The sequence below is a fragment of the Microcaecilia unicolor genome, chromosome 8 (genome assembly GCF_901765095.1).
Source record: "Microcaecilia unicolor chromosome 8, aMicUni1.1, whole genome shotgun sequence".
In the NCBI taxonomy this organism is placed as follows: domain Eukaryota; kingdom Metazoa; phylum Chordata; class Amphibia; order Gymnophiona; family Siphonopidae; genus Microcaecilia; species Microcaecilia unicolor.
In genome coordinates, this window is record NC_044038.1 from 214761176 (window position 1) to 214781429 (window position 20254).

Consider the following 20254-nt stretch of genomic DNA (forward strand, 5'->3'; position numbering starts at 1 on the left):
TGGTGCTCTAACCACTAGGCCACTCCTCCACACTGTGGGCATGTGTAGGTGCCTAAGCATCTTAGTAAAAGGGCCCCTGTATTTCTTGTACAGATCAATTCTGTATTACTGCATGGTTCACAAGAGACAACCAAGCTTACATCAGAGGCACTGTAAAGAATCCTAATTATTGGATCCATGGAAAAGTCCCCACTATCTGATGCTCAGATCCAGATCCGCATATGAGCTCTGATCCTAGTATCCAATGATGGTGCAGAATCTATTTCTAACATAGCTGTAGTCAAGTTGGCATCAATGTCCTACCTAAAAGCATGAGCTCCAGAGTGGCTATGAGGCATTCCCATGTCCACACTACCTGCTCCAAAGAGGTTGATGTTCTGCACGATGTTTTTATTATTGTAGGTGTATTTTGGCTTCAAAAGGTTGGGAGACACTGTTTAGGGTAGAGTGATGGAGAAACATTAATTGGGAAAACCAGGAAGCAACATCCATGGAGGTAAGACCTCAGTCATTCTGGAAGCTGTCTAGAGTCCCTAGGAAGACTCAGCAACCAGAGACAGTAAAGGATGGGAGACAGAGAAGCAGAGAAAATGACAGTCGATAAAGACCACAGGCCTATCCATGACATCTACTTATCCCTTTTTCTCCCCTAGAGATTATGTGAGCGTGTCCCATACTTTCTTGAAGGCCCATACAAATCTTTGTCTCCCATCTCCACTAGGAGGCCATTCCACCCATCCATCACCCTTTCTGTAAAGAAGTATTTCCTTAGATTACTCCTAAATCTGCCCCTTTTATCTTCACCCCATGCCCCCTCATTCCCAAGCTTCTTTTCCATTGAAAGAGATTCACCTCTTGTGCATTTATGCATATCAGAGGCGTATCTGCGTGGGGCCACAGGGGCCTGGGCCCCCGCAGATTTCGCCCTGGCCCACCTCCCCGCCGTCAACCCTCCCCCGCTGCTTACTTTTGCTGGCGGGGGGCCCCAACCCCCGCCAGCCGAGGTCCAACCCGCAGTCTTCATATTTCGTCTTCCTCCGACTCCTCCGTGGCCATGCTGCAAGGAAGTAACGCTGCAGTGCTGATTCGTTGAATCCAGTTCGGAGTCTGACGTCGCAGCACGTTGTACGGATTCCAGATACGCCCCTGAATATGCATAGGTATTTAAACATTTCTATCAAATCTCCCCTCTGCTGTCTTTCTTCCAAAGTATACATGTTGAGATCCTTAAGTGTATCCTCATATGCTTTATGAGAAAGACCACTGACCATGTCAGTAGCCACCCTCTGGATTGACTCCATCCTATTTATATCTCTTAAAAAATGTGGTCTCCAGAATTGTACATACTATTCTAAATAGTGCCTCTGTACAAATCTATCATGACTCATGAGACACCATTATGTCTTGTTTTCCCGCTGCCCATTCTTCTCCCTGTGCACCCCAAGTATTTTTCTAGCTTTTGCCATTGCCTTTTATACCTGTTTGGACACCTTAAGATCATCAGAAATGATCACACCCATGTCCAGCTCCTCTTTCATGCACAAAAGTACTTCGCCCCCCTATACTATACTGCTCCCAAATTCATGACCCTGCATTTTCTAGCATTAAATCATAGCTGCCAAATTCTGGAGTCAGCTTTGTTGTAGGGCTGCTCATCGATTAAAAGTTTGAATCGCACGGTCAAAAATGTTAATCGTATGATTAATCGCATAAAGTGTTCCCCTCACATTTTCACCTGTATAGTGCAAAATATGAACTGCACATGTCAATTCTCAAAATTGACATACTGTACTTCAGTTACTAAACTGAAAATAAAATTATTTTTTTCTTACCTTTGTTGTCCAGTTATTTTCATTTTTTAATCTTCTTATTCCCTGTCTCTGGTTCTGTTCCTCTGTCTGTGCTCTGAACTCTATTTTCAGGGCCTCCTCTCTCCTCGTTGTCTCTTTTCTCTCCTCTTCTCTTCTTCCCCTATAACATCTTTCATATTCAACTTTCTGCCATTTTTCTTCCTCCTTATAGATGCGATTAATCGTGTTAAAATTATTAGTGCAAACTTTTAACGCGATTAATCATGTCAAATGAACAGCCCTACTTTCTTAACAGTATCTTCTTAATGAAGCTAGTGCTTGTCTTTCACAGGAACTTTCAGAAAACTGAGTGCTATGATGTCAATCACCCTGGAAAGGACAGGTCATGTTTTTTTCAGAACTGGGAAGACAATACTATACTGCAATCAATCACTTATCCTAAGCCACTTCCAAGGAATACAAACTTTAAAAAAAAAAAAGCTGGCACATACCCATAGGCCATTTGTTCCCACTTGTGTTTATTATCTGAAAAGTGACCCTGGATCCTTTCAGCTTTGAGCAGATGCCAAGCCAACAGTAGGTTCAAAGCTCCAAGCCACCTCCATCCCAACGTCATTCACCTAAAATATTATTCCTAACAAGAATTAGAGCCAGCTTCTGAAAGCTACTATGCTTCTTACCTCAGGGACTGATTCTCAAAACCCAGTGGCGTACAAAGGAGGGGGGGCGGGTGCCGTGCGCCTGTTGGCCGAGTCAGTTCATTCCCTCCCTGCCGCTCCCTCTGTGCAGAATAGTTTACTTCCTGTTCCGGGGCAGAGGGAGCGGCAGGGAACGAGCGGACTCGGAGCCGACAGGCGCGCGGCACCCCCCCCCCCCAGCAGGTAAAAATGCACCCGGGGGGTGTAATTTGGCCATGGGGGGTCGCGCTGCACCCAGGGGGGGTAATTTTGCTGGGGGGGGGGGGCGCATCGGCAATCTGCCCCGGATGTCAGCCAGCCTAGGAACGCCACTGTCAAAACCTACCACCACCATTAAGGCCACTTAGCGATGGATTAGCCCATATATTAATCTACACAGAATGCTCAGGTGTTTTAGCACAGGAAACAAGTTGCACATCAGAGATGGCTGCAAATTATATTTAAATGTAGTCAAACAGATGTTAATGAGGTTATTTGCTATTCCCTTCCAATGCTCAGAGAACAGCACACAAGCAAACCCTGCAGTTACCGCTGGAAATCTACCCCCAGCTTGGAGCTGGCGTTGTGGGGTTTGAAGGGAGGATTTCTTTTGATTTTCTGTTTAAAATCTGCCAGTTTTGATTTCTTTTGGAAGCATAAGAAAGCTTGTGCAAGCCTGTAAGTGCCGGTACTGAGAAAGAAATGTGTGCGACTCTGAGCAAACCCAAAAGTGAAAGCACACGTTGGTGCCTGTTTTCTGTGATTAAATATAAAACTTCAGAGTAAAAATAAAATTGAAAAGCTTATATTTAAAGGCGTGGAAGAGCAGCGCCATGAGTGCTTTGACTTTGGGGTTTGCCTGATGCATGTGCACAAGAGCTGCACACTTACCACGAAACCTTTCCGAGTATGCACCAAGCATGTTCTCCCCCCCCCCTTGCTTTCACTTTTACAACATGTATATAATTAGAGAATTGAGCACTGTCTGGAGCAGTTTTCTGAGCTGTTCTGGCAGTATGGAGTGTTCCCTGTTGGCTCTAGCACAGGATTTCTGAGTATCTGCCCCTAAAAGATTTGGAAAAATGCTTTAATTTAATCCAAAACATGCAGTCACTGTACCCAGTACAATGCAGGTTTAGAAGTCAGTAAATGTGTGGGATGACCAGGTGGCTGCACTGTCCTCTAGTTAAAAAAAAAAAAAAGAACTAGGGTGTGGCAACACACCATAAGCATCAACTGCAGTTTTGTCATTGTCATCGAGAGTTGCTGCTATCACAGTGGAGCAGAGGGTCAGCCTGGGCTGGGGGCCGGGCATGACCCAGGTCGGGGAGGACACGGCTGGCCTGAGCTTGCTGTGCAGTTGCAACCAGGGCGCGCGCTCACTTTCCCTGGACATCCTGGCTTCCTCCTCGCGCTCATTAGGAGGCGTCTCCTATCTCACTTTCTCTCGGTCGCTGCAGCCCCTCCCCCGCCCCGGCCAATGCTGCAGGTGGCTTCTGCAAACAGGAAGTTAGTGCAGGCACAGTGCCTTTGATCGCTGCATGCTCTCGGGACTGTCACTGAGCCCGTTCTGGAGCGGCACCGGAGCTCAGAGCCCATGCCGTGCTCTCGCCGGTCTGCTCACAGTTATTTCCCGTGGGCTGATTTTTTTTAAACCTCTGCCAGGCCATCCGGATCGGGTTTGACAAGTGCAGTCAGGTGATCCCAAGGGGGGGGGGCGGGGGAAGCAGCTTTCTTTACACTTGTTAGTGCTTTTTGTTTTTTTGCTTTTAAAACTATTCCATCTTTCCGAGGAGGACGACTTTTACTTTTATTTATTTTGTTTTTTTAGTTGTATTTTTTATCATCATCCCAAACGGATCTGACCAAATAGAAAATGAGCTACATTCATAAGGAACCAGAGCCTGACGGCACACATCAAAACAGCAACTCGGAAGACGAGCTAGACTTCTCTATTCTCTTTGATTATGATTATTTAAAGCCTATAGAAGGTTTGTGATCAGCCTCGTTTTATTTCTAAAAGATCCGCTGGGAAATGGCAGAAGCTGCTCTATTGCTTAGCTGGAATAATTGTGCGAGGTCACCTCTCATCTGTACCTGTTGTAGCCGGAGGACTCGAATCTGTTGTGTGTTCATTTTAACCCTTACTTAGCTGGCAACTTTTATTATTATTATTTACTTTGCCGTAATTTATTTCAGCAATTTCAACTCAGCAGCCAAAGGTCTGGGCAGGTATGATAAAAATAGAGAGAGAGAGACTTACATAGAAGTACAGCTCTCTTTGACTAAGTTCTCTCTTGCGTCACCACTATGAAAAAATAAGTCACCCTTCTCAATGTTTTTCCATTTTAATATTAGTCACAGTATTGGCTGCAGTGCTTTCTGCTTGTATAATGTTGTGTGAACCTCTTCAAATATCAAGCAGGAATTGATCGCTTATTGTAAGGTTGTTTTGTTTTAAATTTATGGTGGTTTGGGCCTGATTTATTAAGTCTTTTTCCTATTCTGTGTCGGTGTGCTGGGGGGGGGGGGGGGGTGAGTGATTTGACAGGTTGGTAGGTCAACAGAAGGGATTTGCCATCTTGAAAAATAGTGGCCACACAGCTGGTGTAGGTCAAGTGTATGTGAGCACTGTGCAATCAAATACCCAGGATCCCACTGGTACAGGTGGTGCTGGCTGTGCCCGCTTGGCATTGAGCACTCACCAACCCTACTGAGTGTAGTGTGTAATTGGAAGGCAGGAATGTGTTAAATACTGTGTGAGATCAAGGGCTTGATCTCCTTACCATGCCTGAAAAAAAAATCTTCCATACAGTAACTTACAGTATCTCCATCCAAATGTGGGTTTCTTTTCTCCTAGTCTTGTCTTCCTGCTGCTATTCCAGCCCTTATCTTCTCTGCCACACCGGGCTTTTACAAAATGGCCTACTGCCAGGGTCTAGTGATAATATATTCTGTTTCTATATTCATTTGTATCCAGTGCCTTTTCAATCCCCAACAATTGTTCAAAGTGGCTTAGAACAGATGAGAAATAGCTCCCCTTCTACGGTATAGTCGTACCGCGGTTCACAGTGCTGCTCAATATTAAAATTATTTATTTATTTTTAGTAAGTGGGCATCTCTTGCAACTGAAAGTAAACTTTCAGTTTAATTTTCAGTTTAAAAAAAAAAACCTGAAAGTAAACTTTCAGTTTAATTTTGGAATAATTTGTTAAAAGGTGGCAAGGGAAACGCCTCGTACTTTTCCAACTGTGCAGAAAGAAAAGAGTGGAGCAGCTTTTTTTTTAAGGGTTTGAAATGGCGGAAGGCTAAAGTAGTTTGTGTCTTTTGCATGTTTTGGGGGCTGGTAAGAAAGATGCCCTCTGGCTTTGGTTGTATTGCCAAAGCAGGAGATAAAGTTCTGATCATGGGGCTTGGTGCAAAAACGTATTTGTACTTTATATAAGCCTGATTATGTAATGGCATGGCACATGCCTTGGTCAATGGACATCTACAATGGTGGTCTCCATCCAGTTTCCATTGGATGGTTGTCTACATTATTAAAAAGAAATCTATGACCAGTTTGGCATTAGGACGGAAACTGATGGCAGATAAAGACCATGTGGCCTATCTAGTTTGAATATGAAAATGAGAATACAAAAATAAACCAAGGGCCATTCAAGCTTGGGATAGTCAGAAGCCCTTTATTAATAGACCTGACACAGGCCCAGCCAGTTTGCCCATACACATAAATTACTGTGCATTACAATCCTTGCTCTCCCTCAGAGATCCTCTGTGCTTGTCCCATGCTTTTTTGGAATTCAGTTACTGACCTTGTCTCTTCCACTGGGAGGGAGTCTCAGCATAATCTAAAGAGTCTGAATTACCCTCTCACCCCCTAGAAGTTGTCCCTTCAGAGCAATATAGAGACAGCATCAAGGGGTAATTTTGCACTGCCCCTCCTTCCCTCCAGTAGCCAAATGAAGTACTTTGGTTTCCAGTATGGTGAGGTCAGCCCAGTACCTTTCATAAGCATTAAATTCGTTAAACCCTTTAAACAAAGGCTTTGTTTGAAATAATAATAATAAGACAAAAACTATATCCCCCCCCCCCTAATGGGCTATATTCAAGCTCAGTGAAGGATGCATGAAAAAGAGATGGTAAGAAACAGGAAAGGTCATGAAAGCTACTAGAATTATTTTAGAAGCAAATATTCAAGATTTTCACCTGTAAATACCAGCATACACGAGTATATTGAATAAACAAAAAATACAATTTTAGAAAGTTGTGGTATTTGCATGTATAAATCTACACTAAGGACTAGATTCTATAGATGGTGCCTGAAAAATCAGCACCAAAAATATTTCCACCTAGGCGTATTCTGTAAACCGTAGAATATGCCTAGCGGTCATGCCTGTGCCTAACTCTAGGCACATTCATTTACGCCAAGTAAAACTAAGGCGCGGGGCAGATGCATTCTACAACCATGCGCGTAGATTGTCGGAATGCCCATTCTATGCCCATGGCTATGCCCCCCCCCCTTAAAATTTTTTTTTATTTATAACCATTTAAATTTTTACAAGCAATAAAACAACTTGCCAGAAATACAGAGAAGGTAGTATATAGGAATTATTTCAATCAGGTAATTCTATTCTCTTCCTTAGACCACTAAATAGGGAGAGTGACACAAGACAAGGAGATCAATTAAACAGTAAACAGAAAAAAAACGTGGTATTAACCTGTTTATCCCCAGATATTACTCATCTAATTCATTATTCCACATTGATCATCTGGTTGGCTTCTTCAAGCCCAATACGGTGTATAGTCAATTCATTTCATTGGGCCATGCCCCCTTTTTGGCAGGATGCATTAGAATTTACGCGCACCACTTTACAGAATATGCCTAGCAATTCTAATTAATGCCAGTTAGTATCATTTACATAGTAACATAGTAACATAGTAGATGACGGCAGAAAAAGACCTGCATGGTCCATCCAGTCTGCCCAAGACAAACTCATATGTGTATACCTTACCTTGAATTTGTACCTGTCCTTTTCAGGGCACAGACCATATAAGTCTGCCCAGCAGTATTTCCTGCCTCCCAACCACCAGTCCCGCCTCTCATCACCGGCTCTGGTACAGACCGTATAAGTCTGCCCTCCCCTATCCTCGCCTCCCAACCACCACCCCCTCTTCCCCCCACCTGCTCCGCCACCCAATTTCAGCTAAGCTTCTGAGGATCCATTCCTTCTGCACAGGATACCTCTATGCATATCCCACGCATGTTTGAACTCCGTTACCGTTTTCATCTCCACCACCTCCCGCGGGAGGGCATTCCAAGCGTCCACCACCCTCTCTGTGAAAAAATACTTCCTGACATCTTTCCTGAGTCTGCCCCCCTTCAATCTCATTTCATGTCCTCTCGTTCTACCGCCTTCCCATCTCCGGAAAAGATTCGTTTGCGGATTAATACCTTTCAAATATTTGAACGTCTGTATCATATCACCCCTGTTCCTCCTTTCCTCCAGGGTGTACATATTCAGGTCAGCAAGCCTCTCTTCATACATCTTGGAACGTAAATCCCATACCATCCTCGTAGCTTTTCTTTGCACCGCTTCCATTTTTTTAACATCCTTCGCAAGATACGGCCTCCAAAACTGAACACAATACTCCAGGTGGGGCCTCACCAATGTCTTATACAGGGGCATTAAAACCTCCTTTCTTCTGCTGGTCACTCCTCTCTCTATACAGCCTAGCAATCTTCTAGCTACTGCCACCGCCTTGTCGCACTGTTTCGTCGCCTTCAGGTCCTCGGATACTATCACCCCAAGATCCCTCTCCCCATCCGTGCCTATCAGACTCTCCCCGCCTAACACATACGTCTCCCTTGGATTTCTACTCCCTAAGTGCATCACTTTGCATTTCTTCACATTGAATTTTAATTGCCAAACGTTAGACCATTCTTCTAGCTTCTTCAGATCTTTTTTCATGTTTTCCACACCCTCCGGGGTGTCCACTCTGTTGGAAATCTTGGTGTCATCTGCAAAAAGGCAAACTTTACCTTGTAACCCTTCGGCAATGTCACTCACAAATATATTGAACAGAATGGGCCCCAGCACCGATCCCTGAGGCACTCCACTACTCACCTTTCCCTCCTCCGAGCGAACTCCATTCACCACCACCCTCTGGCGTCTGTCCGTCAACCAGTTCCTAATCCAGTTCACCACTTCGGGTCCTATCTTCAGGCCGTCTAGTTTATTTAAGAGCCTCCTGTGGGGAACCGTGTTAAGTGGCAATTATTGGTGCCGATTGGCTTCTTAAGAAAATTTGCGCATGTAAATTCAGAATGCAACCGGATTTACACGCACAATTTCAGTCACACTATATAGAATCCGGAGGTATGTGCATATGGCAAGTGTGTATGGTTTGGGTGGGACATTTAATTCCCCATTGCAGAAAGGGAATGTACATCTGTGATCACAGAGGTCAATATTGGAGTCTATAGCTGTCCTTGGGTATGTATAGGTTTTGTAAAAATGTTTGTGGTCAGGAGGGTTTCCCCTTAATACCCAAGGGAGTCTTTTACTAAGCTGCAGTAGCATTTTTAGCTCACTGTAGAAATTAGCTGGTGGTAAACCCCAAGATGCCCATATATTCCTATGAAAGGGAAATGGAATGGGACTTGATATACCACCTTTCTATGGTTTTTGCAACTACATTCAAAACGGTTTACGTAGTATATACCAGTGGCGTAGCTACGTGGGGCCACAGAGGCGTAGCCAGACTTCGGCGGGAGGGGGGTCCAGATGAGGGGGGGCACATTTTAGCCCCACCCCCACCGCCACCAACTTTGACCCCCCCCCCGACGACGACCCTCTTGACCCCCCCTCCCGCCACCAACCCTCCCCCACCGTCGCCTACCTTTGCTGGCGGGGGACCCCAACCCCCGCCAGCCGAGGTCCTCTTCTTCCGGTGCAAGGCTTCGTTCTGTTTCTGTGAGTCTGATGTCCTGCACTTACAACGTGCAGGACGTCAGACTCACAGAAACAGAACGAAGCCCTGCGCCGGAGAAGAGTACCTCGGTTGGCGGGGGTTGGGGTCCCCCGCCAGCAAAGGTAGGCGACGGTGGGGGAGGGTTGGTGGCGGGAGGGGGGGTCAAGAGGGTCGTCGTCGGGGGGGGGTCAAAGTTGGTGGCGGTGGGGGTGGGGCTAAAATGTGCCCCCCCTCATCTGGACCCCCCTCCCGCCGAAGTCTGGCTACGCCTCTGGTATATACAGGTAATTATTTGTACCTGGGGCAATGGAGGGTTAAGCAACTTGCCCAGTCACAAGGAGCTGCAGTGGGAATCGAACCCAGTTCCCCCAAAGCCACTGCACTAACCATTAGGCTACTCCTCCACTCCCATTAGTGTCTCAGCGTTTACCACCAGCTGATTTCTACTGCGAGCTAAAAACGTTACTGTGGCTTAGTAAAAGATCTCCCCCCCCCCCCCCCCAAATGTTTTCCCTCTCAAAAGTGCTGTGCACTTAATTGGGGGCATTTAGACATGTGTAGGTCTGCCATTTTGGAAATCTACTTCTAAGTGTTGTTGCTTATGTCTATTATCTGAAATACCAGCTTAGACTTCTGACACTTGGACGTGTTTGTTGCTGAATTACCTCCATTGATGTTTTAGACATTTACCTGTAAAATGGATGCTCCTGCCGCATGTAATTTAATTTCAGCAAGTATAATCTGCTTAACCATCAAGTTCAAGGCGGTGGACAATCACACATTAAAAGCAGGTACTTTCTCTGTTGTCAGAGGGCTCACAATCTCAGTTTGTACCTGAGGCAATGGAGGGTTGTGACTTGCCCAGGGTCACAAGGAGCTGTAGTGGGAATTGACCCAGGACGCCAGGTTCAAATCCCGTTGCACTAACCATTAGGTCACTCAGTAACCAGTACATACATATGCATTCCTGCATGTATTTTACAAAAGGCTCTGTCAGCAGATTCTTTTCCAAAATACTACCTGAAGTATACATGTCCCTACCCGGACAACTCAATTCCAATTTCTACATTATATCTAAAATAGCGATATCAGGTGTGTATGCAGGTTGGGGTTATGTGCTTTGGTCCAGATAAATAAGCAGTAGTCTATATACTCAGGGTTTTAGATAGATGGATACTTCCTTTTCTCAAGAAATATGAGCTGCCCGAGCAAACATAAACCTCTGTAATGCAATCACAGCTGACATCCAAGCCATTTAGGTCGCATCTGTGTGGCTAGTGGGGTTTCCAGCAAGTTCCATGTTATACGGCATAGCATGCCTATGTAGATTTATTTATCTAGTTAGTGTATATTATTCTCTCATAGGATATTCTGCAAAAGATAATAAGTTTCTGACTTAGGAGGTCATTATTTAGTGTGAGTTAACCAGGTAGGCGTTAACAGCTAAATCATGTTGACCAAGTCCTGGCCAGAAATCCAGTGGCACTTCTATTGTCACCAAATATCTGTTCAGATCACGCCTCGGCACTATCAGGTTAGTGCCGGAGAGCTCCAGGGATGGAGTCTGGGCAGAACAGGCTGTTATCTTGTTAGGACCACATTCTATATATGACACCGAAAGAAAATGAGAACTAAGCGCCATTACAGGGGCGTAGTCAGACTTCAACGGGAGGCGGGGGCCATATCCCAAGGTGGGGGAGGCAAATTTTGGCCCACCTCCTCCCGCCGCTCTCCCACCACCACTTATGCCCCCCCGCGGCCGCTACTGCCTCCCCACCACCACTGCGAAGGTACCTTGGCTGGGGGTTGAAGCTTTTGTGCCACGCTGGTCTCACATTGCCTGCTCAGTTTCATGAAAATGAGTGTGTACAGCGACTGAAAACAGAACAGGGTTCCAGGCAACGCAAGACCAATCCAAACCGGGGGCCCCAGAGCCAGATTGAGGGGGCCCAAGCACCTGTGGCCCCCCCATAGCTACACCACTGATTCTATAAACTGCACTCCAAGTTGGGCACCATTTAAGGAATAGCGCCTAGTGGCAGGATCTGTGCCTAACTTTTAGGTGCAAGGATTTACACCACCTGAAACCCGGTGTAAATCCCTGTACCTGAATTAGATGTGGATTGGGCGTATTCTAACAGTGTGTGCAAATTCTTGGAACACCCCTGACCCACCCAAGCCCCTGCCCCCTTTTCAGATCCGAGCACTAGAATTTACATTTGCATCTTTATAGAATATGGCTAGCAAGATGCTTGTAGAAACTCTAATTGTTGCAAATTTGCAGCCAATTATGGATGCTAACTGGTTTGTTCAATTAAATTGCACGCAGAAATCGGGCGCACGCATGATTTTGAGCGCCATATATAGAATCGAGAAGTTAGCGGTGATTTTCAGTCCACTAACTGGTTATTCCCCAGATAAAGTTAGGGCTGTAAAAAAAAAAACACTGGGTATACGGATACAATACGAACAAACCCACAAACATAAACACCCCAGTTTATACTCTCCCTATCTCAGACAGCCTGAAAATTCTCGGCGTTATAATCGACCGTAACCTCACACTAGAGAACCAAGTGAAATCTACAACAAAGCAAATGTTCCACTCAATGTGGAAACTCAAACGCGTGAAACCATTCTTCCGGAGGGAAACATTTCGCAACTTTATACAATCAATGGTACTAAGCAATGTAGACTACTGCAACGAAATTTATGCGGGATGAAAAGAACAAATTATAAAGAAACTTCAGACCGCTCAAAATACGGCAGCCAGGCTTATATTTGGAAAAATGCGATTCGAAAGCACCAAACCCCTCCGAGAAAAACTGCACTGGCTCCCAATCAAAGAACGTATTGCTTTCAAAATCTGCACCCTGGTTCATAAAATTATCTACGGTGAAGCCCCGGGATACATGACAGACCTCATAGACCTACCAACCAGAAACACAACAGGATCAACACGAACATACCTAAATCTCCACCACCCAAGCTGCAAAGGACTCAAATATAAATCAACCTATGCATCCAGCTTTTCCTACATAAGCACACAACTATGGAACGCATTACCAAAAAGCTGTGAAAACAACTTATGATCACCTAAACTTCCGGAAATCATTAAAAACTAACCTGTTCAAAAAGGCATACCCTACCGACCCAACTTAAATGCCTGTACCCTGCAAAACAACAAAACCAAAGCTCGTAATGGACATATAATAACTCTTCCTCTCTATGATTCCCTAATGTGTCTGTACACACGAACCTTATTCTACCACAACATTACTATATTTGTTCATACTGGAATTGGCGAACACCTTTACGGTACTATTTAAGCCACATTGAGCCTGCAAATAGGTGGGAAAATGTGGGATACAAATGTAACAAATAAAGAAAAAATACTGGTCTGCATTTCTCCAGTACCCAGATAAATCTGGCAGCCATCCAATCCCTGAGTATTCAGGTGTACAGTAAAATGCCCATGGCAGCCAGCATTTAAAAAAATAGCAAGTGCCATGGGCTGAATATCACCTGATGATCAATATTATTTTTGTATGTGTCCAAGGTGGTTCTGCTATTTGGAAATGTTCTTATTGTGATGGTGTCAGTAAGAGCACTCCGGAAAACAATGGTCTTAAATACAATTACAATTAATTGAGAATTCCACAGTTACCCATTAAGTACAGGATCCAGTCTTAAGGTACAGACTGGGAGTGTCCAGCTTGTGACATACCATGAGAGAAGGTTTGTGATTATGCACCCAGCACTGTGTTGAAAAAAAAGCCTGAGCACCTGCAACACAACAAAACCAAAAATCGTAATGGACACTCCCAACTTCCCTCTTCCTTCCTAAGTTCCCCTAATATACCTACCTTACATGAACCTATTTTACGACAATAACACCTGTATTTGTTCATTCCGGAACTGGCGAACGCCACTATGGTACTATGTAAGCCACATTGAGCCTGCAGATAGGTGGGAAAATGTGGGATACAAATTTAACAAATAAATAAGATAAAGATATTTTGAGAGTCTTCAGGTATCGTGACAGAGCACTGTCAGTCGTAGTCCTAGTGTAGCAGAACAGGTTGCGGAGGGAGGTACAGGTGAGTTGGATCTTGCAAAGCCTAGTGAGGGTTTGAAAACATGGATGTTTAGATTGTTTTGTACTGATTGTATTATAGTTTATCTGTAGTGGTATATTTACCATCCTATATAATAAAACGCTCTGAAGCTGACTGCATGGCTGAGGCATTCCTGCTCTCTGTATCCATCTCCTGAATTGACATCACGTACTTCCGGGTTCGTCACAAGCAGATACTTCCGGGTTCGTCACAAGCAGAAGTGACCAACCACACGAGGTTTCTCAGCTTCAGAATGTTGGAGGTTCATTCTATTAAATAGGATTGGTCAGTTCCTTGAAGCACAGCCAGAGCTCAGCGTCCTGCACAGTAACGCTCAGACACCAGAGAGAGAGAGAGGGGGCCTGACACCAGAGAGAGAGGGAGGGAGGGGGGCCTGACACCAGAGAGAGAGGGAGGGAGGGGGAGCCTGACACCAGAGGGGGGGGGGGAAGGTATCTCTGTCACACACACTCTCTCTCTCACACACTCGCTCTCACAGTCAATGTCTTTCTCTCTCTCACTCTCACACACTGTTTCTCACGCACTCTATGTCTCACACTGTATCACATTCACTCTCTGTGTCACAGTCACTCACACACTCTCTTGGTCTCATACACTCAGTCTCACAGAGAGTCTGTGTCTCACACACACTCTCTCTTTCGCACACACTGTATCTGTGTGAAACACACTCTCTCTCACACTGTGTCTCACATACGCACTTGCACACACTCTCATTCTCACACACACACTCACACCCAGATTCACTCTCTCTCTCTCTCTCACATACACACATACTCGCACATTCACTCTCACTCTCACATACACTCAAACATACACACTGCGAGGAAAACCTTGCTAGTGCCCGTTTCATTTGTGTCAGAAACGGGCCTTTTTAAACTAGTTTTATATGTTATGAACTACATGAAGCACTTTGCAGATGAAGACAGCAACACAAAATGATACTGAACTTTCTTTGGTGTCTCTGGAAGGTTATAGACAGAGTGGAAGCAGTATTAGGATGATTTTCAAAGGACTTTGCCCAGGAAACCGAGTTAGCTGGGTAAATTCTCCAGACTGAACATCTCCCTCCATTTATTGGCTAAGAAATGTGCATGGATGCTTCTGAACTTGCAAACATCGCTGACCAAAATTTTCAAAAAGAAACTAATCTTATGACACCGTCCCTGCTAGCAAAAGACAGAGAAACACCCACGCAGATACAGAAACTCAGATATACAAATAGAGATAGTTGAAGGCAGAGGCAGAGTCACAAACATGTGCACTGCCTTTTCTCTCGCTGTCACATCCATACACGCCTGCTGTTGTGCTGCAGATCATGTGTTCATTCAGTCTGTGCTCTCCATAGCATCATTATGAGCTTGCTGCCAGATCTTTTCCTGGGCCTGTAGCCTGTCCCTCACACTTCCCCCACCCCTCCTCCCTGGTCCTTGACCCATTCTTACAGTAGGATACTCACTGTTTCCACTGCTCCTTTCTGGGTTCAGCCAAATCACAAAAGCTTTACTAGCATGGTGCTGGAATCTTCTCCCTACTCAGGAGTTTTCTCTCTCCTGCTCATGTCGCGACACGGTCACCTGGGTCCCGTCAGGAGCAGGAGAGTGGGTGGTGGGGGTGGTCTGCCCTGGGTGCAGGCAGCAAGGGAGTGCACGGAGCAATCATGCAGCTGTCGGCTCCACTGGTTCCCTGCCCCCTCTGATATTACTTCCTGTTCTGGGGCAGGGGACCAGCGGAGCCGACAGCCATGCGAGTGTTCCGTGCACCCCTAGGTGGTGAGGATTATGCATTTCGGGGGGGGGCGGAGGTGGGTGCTGCACCGAGGGGGAGGCATAGTGGTGAGCCGTTCTGGGTGGCAGCCACTGGATGAAACAGCGCTTTATTTATTCATTCATTCAGACTTGCTATACCACCTTTGCTAACGTAGTTCAAAGTGATGTACAAAGTTAAAAATAAGCCAAACGAACACAGCGAGGGTGACAATAGAAAGAGCATCAGACGATGATCAAACCAATCTTCTTTATTTTGATATCCAAGACTCAACATGAATCATGTTTCGGCCTAAAAGGCCTTCCTCAGGAGTCTTCTGTTGTTATGTCTTGATACTTAGTTAGGCTTAAAGTGGAATACAGATGATACCATTACTCCTGAGCAGTTGAAGGAAAGCACGGAAGTGGTTGGAGGAATGGGAGCTATGCCCTGAGGAACCAATGGAGGTCACAACAGCATATCGGATGTCATCTGTATTCCATTTGATCATGGTCTGATGCTCTTTCTATTGTGTTCGTTTGGCTTGTGTATCTGCAAGGGTTGCTGTCCTTCTGTTTCCTGTTGTGTCGAACTTAAAAATAAAACATATGATACAGAAGTTGAGCTACAATTTATATAGGAAAGAAACAAAAGTAGAGACCAGACAAGACAACAAACCAATAGAAAAGAGGATTTACACACAGCGAGACATCGAAACACTCTGTTCAAGTTGTGGGAAAGGCTTGTTGAAAAAGCCAGGATTAAGTAGGGGTTTGAATATTTTTCGGGATGATTCTGCTCAGACAGTGAGGGGCAGAGAATTCCAAAGGGCTACTGCTGAAAAATACAAGTCTCGATGACTTGTAGATTCTAAAATAGCTCATTTCGAGTTAGGAAGAACAATGCCGTCATAAGTGAGCGAAGGGAGCAGGCCGGACAGTAGGGGATAGTGAGGAATGAGAGGTAGAGAAGGATGCGGATACAAAGGGCTTTAAAAATAAGCATAAGAACTTTGAAACTGACCCGTTCTATTAGAAGCCAGTTCTATTAGAAACCAGTCAGACTGATGAGCATTACAGAGAAGCCTCCTAGCGGTATTTTGCAAGGTTTGCAGTTTCTTTAATAGTGAATCAATAGAAATCAAACAAAATAAAACATGGAAAAGAAAATAAGATGATACCTTTTTTATTGGACATAACTTAATACATTTCTTGATTAGCTTTCGAAGGTCGCCCTTCTTCCTCAGATCGGAAATAAGCAAATGTGCTAGCTGACAGTGTATATAAGTGATAACATTCAAGCATTACTATGACAGTCTGACAGGGTGGGAGGATGGGGGTGGGTAGGAAGTATGCATGGGGACATCAAAGCATATCATTGATATTCTAACAGGGTGGGTGTGGATAGGTGAGGGGAGGGTGATCAACAGAGACATACAGCTTTATGGTTTATAATGGGCTAGGAACCCCAGATCCTTGTTAAGTCCTTTCTGTTGGGTGTTAAAATATTCAATCATTCTGACTTCAAAGGTCTTACGTTCTTGTATGGTTTTAAAGTTACCTTTGAGGATTCTCACTGTGAAGTCACTGGTGAAGTGTCCTGGTCCTGTAAAATGTTGCCCAACAGGCGTGGGAACAATTACAGCCTAAGTAGACATTATTACAGTGGTGTAACCTGGTGGTAAACAGTGACAGGATTCAAGCATGCAGCGCGTCACGGTCTAGATAGCGTCCGACAGAACGTAACTGTTGCAGGACAAAGAAACCAGATTTACATAACTGGGAGATTTGAGCAGAAAATGATAACTGAGAATCTAACAGAACACCTAGATAACGAAAGGATTCCACAGGAGAAATCCGAATATCCCTTTCTCTCTTACGATATTGATTGTTTGCTGAATTGTTGAATGTTTTTATAGACTGTTGTAAGCCACTTTGAGCCTGCCCATGGGTGGGAATATTGTGGGATATAAATGCTATAAATAAATATCAAACAGATGCTGGTGTGGGGAATTTTAGCCCAGGCCCATGCTCAAGCAATGCATGTCTGCCCCATTTGATAGGAAGTTTTCATGGCCAGGAATTGAATTAAATTATCCAGTATCCCCCCTCCCCCCGTTTGTAGACTTGTGATATTTCAAAAAAAAAAAAAAAAAAAAAAGCTGATCACTTTACAAATATGTTTTTTAGTTATCTAAATCTGAAAATTCCATTGGAGATTCTAATGAACTCTTTAAAGAAAATCTATCACGGGAAACAGACAACCCTGGTGTGTCTATCTAATAAGCAGTTCTTGCTCTGTAACCGTTATAAAAGTGAAAGTGTACGTAACTGGCTACAATTATTATAAAAATGCTGTGTTACTTACACCTTGTTTGCCACCTTCTGCTGTAATCCAGGCTTTGTTGGCTTACTTTTACTGGCACAGACCTCTTTTAAGATACATTTCTCCCAGGGGTGAAACACTTGTTATACTTGAAACAGCATTTTAGTGTGGAGCTGGTAGCCTCCAGTGTTGACTGCTGGATTCTTAAGAAAAGATCATTCCTCTTGGTAAACTACAGTAGAAAACCAGTTCTGCTATTTTTCAGTGTCAAGAAAATAGAAATTTTGCTCTGTTGTCATTTACGAAGCGGAGCTAAGATAAAGATATTATACTTCATACCTTAGTTAAATATAAAGTTGAATCTAGTGGTGCCTTTTTAACTTTAGGTTCTATGTCCACGTCGACTGAGAAAATCAAAATCTAATTTTTGGTTAACAAACCAGCTTATAATCGAAAGTAATCGCCGGCTATTTCCTGACACAAATCGGGATATGGCCGGCGATTTCGCAAAAGCGGCGAAAAGCGTATAATCGAAAGCTACATTTGTGATAGCTTCACCGCTTTCCCTTCGCCTCGCTGGCGAAAGTTCAAAGGGGCGTGTTGGTGGCGGAGTGAAGGCGGGACATGGGCAGGCTTGGGCGTGGCTACCAGATGGCCGGCTTTCGCGGATAATGGAAAAATATAACCCGGTGATAAGCAGTATTTCGCCGGGTTTACTTGGTCCTTTTATTTTCACGACCAAGCCTCAAAAAAGGTGCCCCAACTGACCAGATGACCACCGGAGCGAATGGGGGATGACCTCCCCTTACTCCCCCAGTGGTCGCCAACCCCCTACCACACTAAAATTATTAAAATACAAACCTTTTTTGCCAGCCTGTATGCCAGCCTCAAATGTCATACCCAGCACCCTGACAGCAGTTTGCAGGTCCCTGGAACAGTTGTTGGTTGCAGTGGACTGCAGAAAGGCAGAGCCAGGCCCATCCTCCCCCTACCTGTTCCACTTGTAGTGGGTAATGTTGAGCCCTCCCAAACCCCCCAAAACCCACTGTACCCACATGTAGGTGCCCCCCTTAGGGCTAGGGTAATGGTGCACACTTGTGGGCAGTGGGTTTTGGGGGGGATTTGGGGGACTCAGCACACAAGGGAACGGTGCTATGCACCTGGAAGCTAATTTGGTTGTTTATAATAGATGTTTGAAGTGCCCCCTAGGGTGCCTGGTTGGTGTCCTGGCATGTGAGGGGGACCATTGCACTACAAATGCTGGCTCCTCCCACGGCCAAATGCCTTGGATTTCGCCGGGTTTGAGATCGCCGGCAGTTTTTTCCATTATTGCGGAAAAACAAAACTGGCGATCCGAAACCCGTATTATCGAAAAAAAGATGGCCAGCCATCTTTTTCAAAAATACAGTTCCGGCCAGCTGTTGCGCTGCCGCCAAAATAGATCGCCGGCGACATTCGATTATTCCCCTCAAAGTCTTATTTGATGATAAAAATATGTTGCATGTTCTGTTTAAGAGCACCAGTTCTTAATGAGCCCAACCATTAGGCATGTCTTGGTATCTGCTAAATAAAGTTTAATATTTAAATGTCTGATTATGCATTTTTATAGGATTGTTGAGTTTTTATCAATATCTCAAAATCTAATCTTTTACTGTGGCAACAAGAATTTGGTAACAAAAACATTCTTCCCAGTATTTAGCCAGCAAATGATTTAGCTGGCTGCTGACTGGTTGAGAGACTCATTTTCAAAGCACATAGACTAAATGTAACTTTGTAGTCCATGTGCTCTGAAAATGAGCAGACAAATCACTTGGTTGGAGCTAGCCGCTAGTACTCAGCGGCACTTAACCGGCTAAGTGCCGCTGAAAATTGCGGTTAGCGCAGCGGCATACCGCCCCGGGTGCACGCTGCAGGAGGAGGTGCTGGGAGCAGCTGCGTAGCTGTTGGCTCCACCGGTTCCCTGCTCCCTCTGCTGTTACTTCCTGTTCCGGGGCAGAGGGAGCAGTGAACCAGTGGAGCTGACAGCCCTTGGCTGCTCCCTGCACCCCAGCAGGTAAGAAGAATGCATCCGGGGTGGGGGGGCTTGGAGATGATGCACCAGGGGGGATGCTGCACCCGGGGGGGGGGGGGGGGGAAGTGTTGTGCTGCACCTGAGGGGCGGTGCCTAGCAGCAATCCGCCCCAGGTGACGGCCGACCAAGGAACAACACTGGGTTAGCGCCAAATGCAAACCCGGCTATCTAGGAGGTGTTCCAGGGGCGGAGTCAGCCCTTAAGCAGCCAGGGTTAGCACGTAAATGGGACCGCAGTAACATCTGCCCTACCTTTATGCGCTAACCCATGGCTGCATAAGTATGAATATCAACTTAAGTGGCTATGTGTTAACCGGCTTAAAAATAACCAGATATTTAAAGACTAAGCCTGCACAGGTCCCGGCTTCGAATAACTGGGAATAAGGCCGTTGGTAGTGAGCAAAACGCTCAATGCCAACGGCTGAATATTGACCCCCAGTGGTTCCCAAACCTGGTCCTGGAGGCACCCCAGCCAGTCAGGTTGTCAAGATACTCACAATGAATGTTCATGAGACAGATT

The 20254-nt window shown here is 45.2% G+C and overlaps 1 protein-coding gene across 3 annotated transcripts in view; it reads left to right on the forward strand.

The window, feature by feature from the left end:
* NFATC2 (nuclear factor of activated T cells 2) overlaps positions 1-20254 on the forward strand; it is a 216352-nt gene that overhangs the window by 19019 nt on the left and 177079 nt on the right. For 2 of the 3 annotated variants that reach the window (XM_030213065.1, XM_030213064.1), the window contains exon 1: positions 4365-4479. The exons of the other annotated variant lie outside the window; for it this stretch is intronic. In XM_030213065.1, coding sequence (XP_030068925.1) covers positions 4365-4479 — 115 coding nt within the window. Of the gene's footprint in view, positions 1-4364; positions 4480-20254 lie in introns of those variants that run through there. 3 annotated transcript variants of the gene reach the window in all.